We start from the raw sequence: 12572 nt of genomic DNA, 5'->3' as shown, positions 1-12572 counted from the left end.
AATACACATAATACATCCTGTACACATAATATCATGCACCAGTACATCAGACCAGCACACATTCTAGGAACAGCAGATGTGTTAATCCCTTTCCACTGCTTCTCTCTTTGTACCTATCCCGAGGCATCCAGACACTGTACCAGCTCCCAACGTCCTCTGTGGGACGAAGCCTTTGGACGTCCACTGAGCCGAAGCCGACTCTAAGAATCCTGAGACATCTCCAGTTAGACTCTGTGGTACTCAGGAGATCAGAATTCCTTGAACCTTACACCAATACAACATTTAACTGACTGTATACTACAATCACACCCCAGTGTCACCCATATGAGGATGGGTTCCCCTTGAGTCCGGTTCCTCTCAAGGTTTCTTCCTTTACCAATTTAAGGGAGTTTTTCCTTGCCACTGCTGCCTGAGTCACCTCAGACTTGCTCATAGGGGAATAAATACATACACATTGCGAACTATATACAACTAATAATAATCTAGAATTTTTATTCTGTTAATTCTTATTTCTTTTATTATTCGTTAATTCCTTTATCATTAATTATGTTTACCTTCTGCTCTGTGTTTATGTTCTGTAAAGCTGCCTTGAGACAATGTCTATTGTAAAAAGCGCTATACAAATAAACTTGAATTGAATTGAATTAGGCCCCTGAGTACGGCCCTTAACCCTCAATTGCTCAGTTGTATAAAAATGTAAGTGGCTCTGGATAAGGGTGACTTAATGTCTGCTAAATAATGTAAATGTAAATGATGCTGGTGTTCAACTCGGTCTGAGACGTTAAGGCTCAAAAGATCCACACACCTACAACTTTTCAATGCAGAGGTGCATTTATCAGTATAAAAACATCTCAGAGTTGTCTGTGTTCAGCCAAAAACTTGCAGATGTACATCGCTTCGAGAAGGCAGCACCCATGGGACAAGGGACATGTCGACAGTCCGTCGCCCGTAGAGAACTATCCCATCTGGACGAGGAAGATAAACATGTCAAAAGAGTTTTAAGTTCTGTATGGATCTGTATGTATGACACCATGTAGACGTTTTCTGTAAGAAGGAATTTATTTCACATTCACGTAAGGAGTCTCCAGTGTCAGCGATTTAATCTTTGCCAACATTTTCACAACTTGACATGTGTTTTCACCTTTGAGAGAGGAATGAAGAGAGACTGCCCACAGAATTTCTCTTGATAGCTGCTATAATGTGACTGAAAACAGGAACTAACTAGTTTTATAGACTTTACCATATCTGTAGTAAATACAGTACAGACCAAAAGTTTGGACACACCTTCTCATTCAAAGAGTTTTCTTTATTTTCATGACTATGAAAATTGTAGATTCACACTGAAGGCATCAAATCTATGAATTAACACATGTGGAATTATATACATACATAACAAAAAAGTGTGAAACAACTGAACACATGTCATATTCTAGGTTCTTCAAAGAAGCCACCTTTTGCTTTGATTACTGCTTTGCACACTCTTGGCATTCTCTTGATGAGCTTCAAGAGGTAGTCACCTGAAATGGTCTTCCAACAGTCTTGAAGGAGTTCCCAGAGATGCTTAGCACTTGTTGGCCCTTTTGCCTTCACTCTGCGGTCCAGCTCACCCCAAACCATCTCGATTGGGTTCAGGTCCGGTGACTGTGGAGGGTCATCTGGTGCAGCACCCCAAAACTCTCCTTCATGGTCAAATAGCCCTTACACAGCCTGGAGGGGTGTTTGGGGTCATTGTCCTGTTGAAAAGGTGGTGTGTCCAAACTATATCAGTAAACGGAAACAAATGATAACGTAATATAGAGCAAATTGTATTATAAGATCAATTATTCACATCCTGTGGTCTTAAAATTATATATCTATAAATAAACATTGATATAAACTACAGTCTCAATTATACACGTGTGAATAAAGCAATGTTTATTTTCTTCATTTATGGTTTTTTTCCACATTTCCTCCAGTATCTATCTATCTACCTATCTACAAAAAAAATCTGTACATTTTGTTTATAGTTCTACAAAATTAATAAAAAAAAAAACTTTAAAATGAAACGTTTCACGTTTATTTTTACACGTGTTAACAGTCACCTGTCGCTTTAGCCCCACTTCAGTCAATCACGTGTCCGTGCTGCGTTCTACACGATGAATATTCATGAGCGTGCTGTTGCGCCACGTCATCAGTAATGGCCGCTTCCTGATGACTGCGCTAAGTGCTGGAGATTTTAGCTCACTAAAATGGTATGTAATGTGTTTTTAACAGAAAATTCCTCCCTGTTTATAAACGTTTAATGAACACATCTGAATAGAATGGTGTGTTTCGTGGATTAATGTCTGTGTAACTGTGAAATTAGCGCTGTTATGGAGGCTGAAGTACAAACGCCTTGTTTCGCCCTACATATGTGCACTACCTAGGGTTTAATGTGAACCGCGCATGCGCACTAACTAGGGGCGATCATGTTCACTAAGGAGGCGATTGAGACGCTTCCTCTTCAGTTCTTCCTATAGCAATGCTTTCTCTATGCCAGCTGTGATGTTAACTTTTGTTTGTGTCTCCTTTTGTATCTCATCAGGTGCTGACAGAGAACAACTTTATTTTTAGATTAAAAGGGGTTTTGGAGCTTTTCTGCCAGCTTGACCGCTCCAATGGTAAAGTAATTTAAACACACTATAATATAATATAATATAATATAATATAATATAATATAATATAATATATAATATAATACAGGGCTCTCAAGTTTTAAAGACAGGCAAGAGTGACATATCCCTCCCAGGTGTTGTCAGTGAACCGGGGTCCCCTAGCACCATCTCAGGGCCCCAGTTTACCCACTGGCCCTAGACTACTTGTTCTAAGCAGGTGTTGTCAGTGAACAGGTTGTAAAACTGTTGGCTAAGTTACAGACACTCATGGAAAAACTCATGCTGATTATCTGGGAAACGTCTCTAACAGCAGTCACAATGTCATTGTTTGTGTCAAACAAGTTGTGAATTTGTTGTAACATTACAACAGGAGATCATGACTTACTCTGTGCTCAAAGTGATGCTCGCAGCTCCAATGGTTTTCTCTGTGGGTGAACGAGGATGATGCTGAACAATTCCAGGATCTGCTTTTTTTTCATCGGTTGTTGCATTAAATCTTACCCCGATACAATAGTGCTATTTTCTGATTGGCTATTGTGTAGCCTCTTTTTTTGATTGGCTGATAAGTGTCAGGTGCGACTAAGAGCTCCAGGGGAGACGCGCTTGATTCCTGCCTGGTTCCATAGAGACAGCGGTGCAGACAGATACATTTTGGGTGCTGGGGCATATTGAATATATGATAAATATTCAAAACGTTTTTCTGCGTCACAAATACAGTGTGTGGCGGGAGAATGTGACAAAAGACCCAAATAAGTCACTGTCACTCTCAATGCGTGATACTTGAGAGCCTTGATATAATATATAATATAATGCAGTTTGATTAATAATGTTAACGTGAGCTTTCTTTAGGAGCCCACGAACAGAGCTCCGTCTCTAAGGCCTTCAAGGATCTCAACGCCAGAATATCATCAGAGAGTCTGGTGTTTATGGTGTGTAACAGCCCTGTTCTACTGTGGCCTAACAAGGCTTTTCACTCCACACTGGAGAGCGTGAGGGAGGAAACGCCATGCAAAGATGTCCAACAGCATGTAGAGTGAGTCTGCAGTGTTAGGTCTGATGTGTTTATACACAGTTATGCTTGGTGGTGAAATTGGTTGATGCTCTTTACAGCGTCAAAGCTGTTGTGATATTCAGCGTTGCATTTTGTTTGACAGGCTGGAAGATGGACCGAATAGGAAGTCCTCAAAAAGACGGGATAAAAAAGACACCGGTCCTGTGAGTACACATACCAATATACTTCACCTTCTGGTGAAGAGGAACCTTTTCATTCACTCTGGCATGCCTGAATCAGAGAAATGTTTCTACATATTGGTGTGTTTGTCAGATCGTGGTGAACCTGAAGCTGTTGATGGAGATCAGCGAGTCTGGAAACAGCGGTGCACTTAGTCTTTGTAGAGTGGCGAACAAGCAGCAGTGCATCACGATGCCTCTCTGCATTGACTGCGTGATCGGCGCAGACGGCAATGACACTCTCGGATCGTGAGTTTAAAAGATTTGGATATCATTACTGCTCTCTCCACAGATCCAGTACTGAAGGTGTGAAGAACAGAACGCAACTTGCTCTGATGTTGATGTTTTGGTCTATCCTGCAGTGTTTGCTCAGGCCTGGTGGAGGCGCTGCATGCTCAGCTCTCAGACATGGAGCAAACGGTGCTCAGATACAGGAAGGACAAAACTCTGCCTGTACCTCATCCTTTTCACTTTCAGCTGCCGGAGTCTATCCGCCTGCTCACTGTTATTTATCCTGCAGGAGTTACGGACGATCAGCTGCAGTCTGTCAGAGAGGCAAGGCACACACACACACACACACACACATACACATGATATAATCCTGCAAATGCATTAGACTGTTGTTTTAAACACAGGAGCTGCACAGGGAGCACGACTTGCCCAGTGACCGGCCGTATTTCCGGCGAGCCAACGCCTTCCACTTCCCGGGTGAGGTTTATAAAGATGGCTACCTGCGGAATCCTCACACAAACCTCGCCACACCCAGCATAGAGGACGCCAAGGTGACGTCACACCGTGACATCGTACAGTATTAGTGCGCTGACTGTAGGGAGATCTATCCTACACAGCAGTAAGTAAATGCCCCCCTCACCCATAAGCACTCTGTCTTTTTGGTCTCCAGCTGTATATAGTGCGAGGAGTATACAGTTATCACCACTACATGCAGGACCGGGTGAATGATAACGGGTGGGGCTGCGCCTACCGCTCACTGCAGACCATCTGCTCCTGGTTCCAGCAGCAGGGCTACACTGAGAGAAGCATCCCCACACACAAGCAGATACAACAGGTACACACACTATATATGTACATGTGTATTTTTGACTTTCTCAATGAATTAACTCTGGACAGTGACATTTTGTGCCTCGCGTTTATTGATTTATAGCAAATTGTTTATTCATTTGTGCTGTGCTTGTCTGTGTGTGTGTGTGAGTGTGTGTGTGCAGGCTCTGGTGGACATGGGCGATAAGGAACCTTCCTTTGTTGGTTCTCGTCAGTGGATCGGCTCCATCGAGGTGCAGGCTGTTCTTAACCAGCTGCTGGGAGTCAACTCGAAGATCCTGTTTGTCAGGTGTGTGTGTGTGGTGGGAATGTGTGTGTGTGTGGTGGGAATGTGTGTGAGGGTGGGGGGATCGGGGGGGGGTGGGCCTGGGGAATGTGGGTCGGGGTGCCGGGGTGGGAACTGTTGGGTGGTGGGGGGTGGGAAGGTGTGGGGGCGGTCGGGAAGGTGGGGGGGGGGGGGGGATATGGTGTCGGGGCTGGATGGGGAAGGGGGGTGCGGCCGGTGGGACAATGGGGGGGCCGCGGGGGGCGGGAGGTGGGTGTGGTGGAGGGGGTGTGTGGAACGGGGGGTAGGTGTGGGGGGGAAAGGTGGGGGGGGGGAAGGGGGGAAGCGTGGGGGGGCGGGGGGGAGGGGGGAATGGGTGGGGTGGGGGGGTGGGGAAGTGGGGGGGGGGAAAGGGCGAAGGGGTGTGGGGGGGGAAGTGAAGGGTGGAAGTGGGCGGGGGGGAAGTGCGAGTGGGAGCTGCGTGAGTGGAGAAGGGCGTGAAGTGGGCGGGGTGGGAAGAGAAGCGAAGGGGGGGGGAGGGTGTGAAGGGGGTGCGGCGGGGGGGGAAGGGTGGGGAGTGAAGGCGTGAGGGGCGGGAAGAAGTGGGGGGAAGAGAAGGGGGGGGGGTGAGGTGTGGAGAGGGGAGGGGGGAGAGTGGGGGAGGGAGGGTGGGTGAAGGGGGAGCGGGGTGGTAGGGGAAGGGGGTGGGTGAGCGAAGTGGGGGGTGAAGTGAAGAAGCGGGAAGGTGGGGGGGGGTGGGGGGTTGGGGGGGAGGGGTGTGGGGGGGGGTGGTGGGGGTGGGAGAAGTGGGGGGTGGGTGGGTGGGAAGAGTGGTGGGTGTGGGGGTGTGGGAATGTGGTGTGTGGGTGTGGTGGGAAGAGGTGTGTGTGGGTGGTGGGTGTGGTGGGAATATGTGTGTGTGTGTGTGTGTGTGGTGGGAATATGTGTGTGTGTGTGGTGGGAATATGTGTGTGTGTGTGTGTTGGGAATATGTGTGTGTGTGTGTGTGGTGGGAATATGTGTGTGTGTGTGTGTGGTGGGAATATGTGTGTGTGTGTGTGTGTGTGTGTGTGTGTGGTGGGAATATGTGTGTGTGTGTGTGTGTTGGGAATATGGTGGGGTGAAGAGGGTGGTGGGAATGAGTGGCGAAGAGTGCGGGGGGAAGAAGAAGCTGGGAGGTGTGGGGGTGGGGTGGGTGGGTGGGGGTGAGTGGTGGGGGTAGGGGGTGGGGGGGGTGGGAATAGGTGTGTGGTGGTGTGTGTGTGGGGGGGGGAAGTGGTGGTGTGGGGGGAATGTGTGGGGTGGGGTGTGTGTGTGGTGGGAATGTGTGTGTGGTGGGAATGTGTGTGTGTGTGTGGTGGGAATGTGTGTGTGTGTGTGTGTGGTGGGAATGTGTGTGTGTGTGTGGTGGGAATGTGTGTGTGTGTGTGTGGTGGGAATGTGTGTGTGTGTGTGTGTGGTGGGAATGTGTGTGTGTGTGTGTGGTGGGAATGTGTGTGTGTGTGTGTGTGTGGTGGGAATGTGTGTGTGTGTGTGTGTGGTGGGAATGTGTGTGTGTGTGTGGTGGGAATGTGTGTGTGTGTGTGTGTGGTGGGAATGTGTGTGTGTGTGGTGGGAATGTGTGTGTGTGTGTGGTGGGAATGTGTGGGTGTGGTGGGAGTGTGTGTGCGTGTGCGTGCGTGTGTCCTTATCTACCACAGAGGGCAGTTCCTCCATTTACAGTTTACTGCTGCATGTTTGCACGTTGCTTTGATGGTGAAGGACATCTTTGCTAAACGAGGGCGGAGCCACTGTTTAATTGAACCAATCCATAACAAACACAATGAAACGAGTGATTGATTATATATAATAGAAGCCTCGCCCCTTCTTTAACCCAGAGATGATGTCAGTCATAACGCGTATCCTGCCTACACACAATGCTTAAAACTTATAACCACAGTATGGATTAAAAAACTGATTTTTATTAATGAACAATTGATTCGAACCATCAGTGAATTTTCTTCTTTCGTTGTAGCCATGGATCCGAGCTGGCTTCCAAAGGCCGAGAGCTGGCCAATCACTTTCAGACTGAGGGCACACCTGTAATGATCGGTGAGTCCTTAACACTACCCGCTACTTACTTGACACGGACACTCGCCAGAAGCACCAGGGATCTCTGCGAGAAAAGAGAGGAGATAAACAGGAACCTTTTTAACCTAGATAAACTCAAGACAGACGAAATCATACGCTTTAAATCTGGGGGAAGTTGTGGCCTAATGGTTAGAGAGTCTCGGGACGGCCACGACTGAGGTGCCCTTGAGCGAGGTGCCCCGAACCCCCCCAACTGCTCCCCGGGCGCTGCAGCATAAATGGCTGCCCACTGCTCCGGGTGTGTGTTCACGGTGTTTGTGTGTTCATTGCTGTGTGTGTGCACTATGGATGGGTTAAATGCAGAGAACAAATTCTGAGTATAGGTCACCGTACTTAGCCGTATGTCACGTCACTTATTGTTTTGTCTGTACCAGGAGGGGGCGTCTTGGCACACACTATCCTCGGCGTGGCCTGGAGCGAGACCAGCGGGCAGATCCGCTTCCTCATCCTGGACCCACACTACACAGGAGGGGAGGACCTACAGACCATCACTGATAAGGTACAGTATGACTGACAACACGGCCAGCCAATCAGCATGCAGAGTCTGAACACAGGCGTTGATGCTGAGAGACAAATTCTGATTAAAACTATCATAAATTCAGATCATCGCAGCTCGAGTGTATTATTACTTGGAGGTTGATTTTATTGCCAATAGAGCATATAGTTTTCTTTTATTGTTAGATTATTTTATTTGACTCACAGTTATTGTTGCACAGAATTTGTATCACTTGCCTCGATTTTTGTTTAGACTGTTTTTTGTTCATTTTTTCCTTGTTTATTGTACAAGCATAATTTTGTTTATTTATTTGCCTACTTGTTGTTTAGAGTTGACTTTCTTTTTTTTATTGGTTTCACCTTTTTTTTATTTTAACACAAGTCATTTGTGTTACTACTATTGTATTCCTTTTGTTTGCCTTTTTTGTCATTAGCATTTATTTTTTTATAAACGGCTGGACGTCACTTCCTCGATACGTCAACAACGTACTCTGTTTGAATCAAACCAATTTTTATTAAATCGATTTACTTGCATTTTATTAAGTTACATTTTGCGGAAATTTAATCTGAATTGATCTTCCACCATGTAAAAGTAAAAAAGAAAAAAAGTGTCTCGCATCCTGTGCACACTTCCTGTAAACACATTTTCTTTTTAAACACTTAACCCCTTCATGTCGTGTCAGATATCAGCTGTATTTAAATCCACTGCTGTTTTTACAGCTCCGTGATCTCTAGAAGGAAACATTACGTTTGACAATTTTTCAAGAAAAGCAAGAGATCGATCGATAAGAGTCACGACCTCGGATAAGTTTCTCAGCTCAGGGAGGTTTCTGACTGTTCTCGAAAATTGAGTGTGTGAGGGGCAAATTGTGCTCGAGCTGTGTGTGACGGTGAGAACGATAACAGAGGAAACCATGCGCTTGTACTCGCAGCCGGAAGCACCATCATCTCTACTGCTAGTTTCACTAGAACTTTTTATTTTTAATTACTCTTTAACTTTATGGAATGTGCATCACACACAGAGTTTCATAAAGTTCACTTGCTGTAGTAATACATTATTTACACAATGATATCTGTGTATGCCTGTCTCCCTGTCAGAGACAGTATACTGCACAAATCTTTGTTGTGTGTGTGTGTGTACACAGGGATGGTGTGGATGGAAGGGACCTGAATTCTGGGACCAGAACGCCTACTACAACCTCTGCCTTCCACAAACACCTAAAATCATCTGAGAAATACAACAGACACAGCGTTAATCTGACAAGGGCACTTATATTCATGTTCATATAAACACAGAAGAAGCAGTTTCTCCATTTTTTTTTCTTGCTGTCTGTTCTTCTGTATCAGAACCCTCAGTATTCAGAACTGTAACATGCGACTGGTGATTTCTTCTCAGCTGTAATAAAGTGATGTACTAAGACAAAGTTCTACACATAGCTTTGAAAAAAATGAGCTAGACGTCATAACGCTTATGTTTTGTGCTCTAATTGTCAAGAAAAAATATTTGAATTGGTGAAACCACAGGCACCGGATTCTTCTTTTAACCTCACCAGTAAACAGCCAGCTTCTTTGGCAATGAATGTTTGTGGCTTTCAATGATTGTCTTCTGGACAACTGACAAATCAGCAGTCTTCCCCATGATTGTGTAGCCTAGTGAACCAAATTAAAAGATCATTTTAATGGCTCAGGAAACATTGCAGGTGTTTTGAGCTGATTAGCTGATCGACATGTTACCATATTTTAATTTTAATGTGTGTGAGACAGAAGAGGTGTGTGTGTGACAGAAAGGAGAGACCATTTTGATTGATCAGGAAACCTTTGCAGGTGTTTTAAGTTTAGCTGATTGACGTCACCATATTGTAATATTTTTTTAGATGGATAAGTGGTGGGTTCTTGTTAAATGTGACCCAAAATCATCACAATTTAAAGAACCGCACACAAAAAGACTAAAACTACTTCAGTCTGTGGGACTGAGCTTATTTAAACTCACGAATTTCACTATTTAGGTTAAATTACTGACATAAATCAACTTTCCCACACGACGCTCCAATTTACCTAGATGCACCTGCTTGTAATGACTTTCTATTCGAGCACGTGGAATTGCGTGAAGACGCCGGATGACGTCACGGCGCACGTCTGTATGGAAGGAGTCTCCGTTTGCGGCATTTTTTTATATACACATTTAACTGGGTTAATATATATATTTTTTTTCAAGGCTGGTTGTTTATTTTGTTTTGACGCGCCCCCTGCTGGCTGATTTTTTGACCCGGTTGCGGAAGTGACGTTGCTTAGTTACCGTCGCTAGGGAAACCTACTCACTAGTAAGTTCGAGTCTCTGACACAGACATGGTGTGTTGTTGTGTTTCCTTGTCGACACTCTGGGTTTGTTTGCACTAGTTTCATCGCTAAAGGTAAGTCTGGTCATGATTAAATGAAGCTAATTAATAAGGCGTCTGCTTGATGACACTTAGTGAATCACTTCATTTGATTCGTCCTGTTCCAGGTTGATCAGGTTTAATCCTAGTTGCACTTGAGGTTAGTTTATTTTCTTGATAAACTGATAGTGAGACAGTGAGATGTTGAGTTTGAGGTGTTTGTTAGAAACCTGAGCTGGTGTAATGTTCAACTGGATGTGTGTCGTGGCACAGAAACGATTCCCTGAGGTTTCATCCAGAGCTTCATCCTTTATTTCCCTTCAGCTTTAATTAGACCTCTAACACACTATGTTTATTATTGCTCCATTTTAATCTCACAAAATCTTCACTTTACAATAACAACTACAGTGCCTTGCAAAAGTATTCACACCCACTGAACGTTTCCACATTTTGACACGTTACAACCAGAAAGAAAAATTTACTTTATTTTGGATTTTATAAAATAGACCGAAAGGAAGTGGCACATAATTGTGACGTGGAAGGAAAATCAACCAAAAAGAAACCGACTGCTTTCAGAAGTCACCTAATTAGTAAATAGAGTTCACCTGTGTGTAATTTAATCTCGGTGTATATATACAGCTGTTCTGTGAAGCCCTCAGAAGTGTGTTAGAGAACATTAGTGAACAAACAGCATCATGAAGACCAAAGAACACACTGGACAGGTCAGGGATAAAGTGGAGAAGTTTTAAGCAGGGTTATGGTTATAAATTAATATCTCAAGCCACGAACATCTCACTTAGCATGATGTATGATCCATCATCCGGAAATGGAAAGAGTATGGCACGACTGCAAGCCTACCAAGACCATTAATCAGAGAAGCAGCCAAGACGCTCATGGTAACTGGAGGAGCTACAGAGATCCACAGCTCAGGTGGGAGAATCTGTCCACAGGACAACTATTAGTCGTGCACTTCACAAATCTGGTCTTTATGGAAGAGCGGCAAGAAGAAAGCCATAAGAAATCCCATTTGCAGTTTGTCACATGCCATGTGGACACAGCAAGCATGTGGAAGAAGGTGCTCTGCTCAGATGAGACCAAAATTCAAAACGTTAAATGTGACAGAAACCTAACACTGCACATCACCCTGAACACACCATCCCCACCATGAAACATGGTGGTGGCAGTATCATGTTGTGGGGATGCTATTCTTCAGCAGGGACAGGGAAGCTGGTCAGAGTTGATAGGAAGATGGACAGAGCCAAATACAGCGCAATCTTAGAGGAAAACCTGTTAGAGTCTGCAAAAGACTTGAGACTGGGGTGGAGCTTCACCTTCCAGCAAGACAATGACCCTGAACATACAGCCAGAGCTACAATGGAGTGGTTTAGATGAAAGCATATTCATGTGTTAGAATGGCCCAAAGTCCAGACTTGAAAATCGCTGTTTACAGACGCTCGCCATCCAATCTGACTGAGCTTGAGCTATTTTTCAGAGGCGAATGCACAAAAATTTCACTTTCTAGATCAGGGGTGTCAAACTCAGGCCCGTGTGATTATATTTGGCCCGCAAGATCATATCAAATGTGCATTACAGCTGGCTAGCCACATGCTCCGCTAATACAACAAATCCTAGAATGCTTTGCCACTGTATTGACGTGTAGTCATGAACAGCATCGTTAAAAACCATGCTAAAGTCACATCGGGCAAGTTAATTCCACCCTCCACAAAAGTGGCGAAATGAAAGATGGACAATAGGAGCTTTCAAGACAGGTGGGAGGCAGATTATCTGTTCACGAATATAAAGGACATCCTGTTTGTCTTGTGTGCGGAACTAACGTGTCTGTAACGAAAGAGTATAACATAAGAAGACACTATGAAACGAAACATTATGAGAAGTATAAGGGCCTGGACGTAAAGCAGAAGCTCCAGAAGGCGGAGGAGATGGAAAAAAAAGTCTGTTCTCCCAGCAGACTATGTTCATGAAAGCAAAATCAAAAAGTGAAGCTGCTGTAAAGGCTGTAAAGCTTTATTGTGTCAGCAGAGATTGCAAAATCTGCCAGGCCCTTTAATGAGGGAGAGTTTGTCAAAAAGTGTATGAACAAGGTTTGTGACATTGTGTGCCCAGATAAAAAGCAAGGATCAATGTGCAGAGTAAATCAGAATGTAGCAAACTGAGTTTGAATATATGTTTTCTTTTTGCATTTTTTCTACTCCAAGGCATGAACTGTTAATAGTCGATAAGTTGGATTTTCATTGAATGAAATTGTTATTTTTGGTTGTTTTGTTGTTGGTTTTGAAAAAGATCCACTTCAAAAAGGAACTTAAAATGATACAGTATATATATATATATAATATAAACATTTATTTATTTATTTATTTATTTATT

The 12572-nt window shown here is 44.4% G+C and overlaps 2 protein-coding genes across 4 annotated transcripts in view; both read left to right on the top strand.

Moving 5' to 3' along the window:
• Window positions 1-2093: 2093 nt before the first annotated feature.
• ufsp2 (ufm1-specific peptidase 2) lies at window positions 2094-9396 on the top strand. The gene is made up of 12 exons (XM_027134995.2): window positions 2094-2231; window positions 2564-2639; window positions 3483-3666; window positions 3788-3848; window positions 3958-4112; window positions 4226-4418; window positions 4499-4645; window positions 4765-4929; window positions 5087-5211; window positions 7202-7278; window positions 7692-7816; window positions 8958-9396. Exons 1-12 carry the CDS (start codon window positions 2229-2231, stop codon window positions 9042-9044), a joined length of 1398 nt encoding a protein of 465 aa, XP_026990796.1. The 5' UTR covers window positions 2094-2228; the 3' UTR covers window positions 9045-9396.
• Window positions 9397-9917: 521 nt separating this feature from the next.
• cfap97 (cilia and flagella associated protein 97) overlaps window positions 9918-12572 on the top strand; it is a 16093-nt gene continuing 13438 nt past the window's right edge. Inside the window, exon 1 of one of the 3 annotated variants that reach the window (XM_027134997.2) lies at window positions 9918-10133. The gene's annotated coding sequence lies outside the window, so the exon portion shown is untranslated. Of the gene's footprint in view, window positions 10224-12572 lie in introns of all 3 variants that reach the window. The other 2 variants (XM_027134998.2, XM_027134996.2) reach the window with 2 other exon arrangements.

The sequence above is a fragment of the Tachysurus fulvidraco genome, chromosome 7 (assembly GCF_022655615.1).
Source record: "Tachysurus fulvidraco isolate hzauxx_2018 chromosome 7, HZAU_PFXX_2.0, whole genome shotgun sequence".
NCBI classification, from domain to species: domain Eukaryota; kingdom Metazoa; phylum Chordata; class Actinopteri; order Siluriformes; family Bagridae; genus Tachysurus; species Tachysurus fulvidraco.
This window is presented reverse-complemented; position numbering and strand designations above follow the sequence as displayed.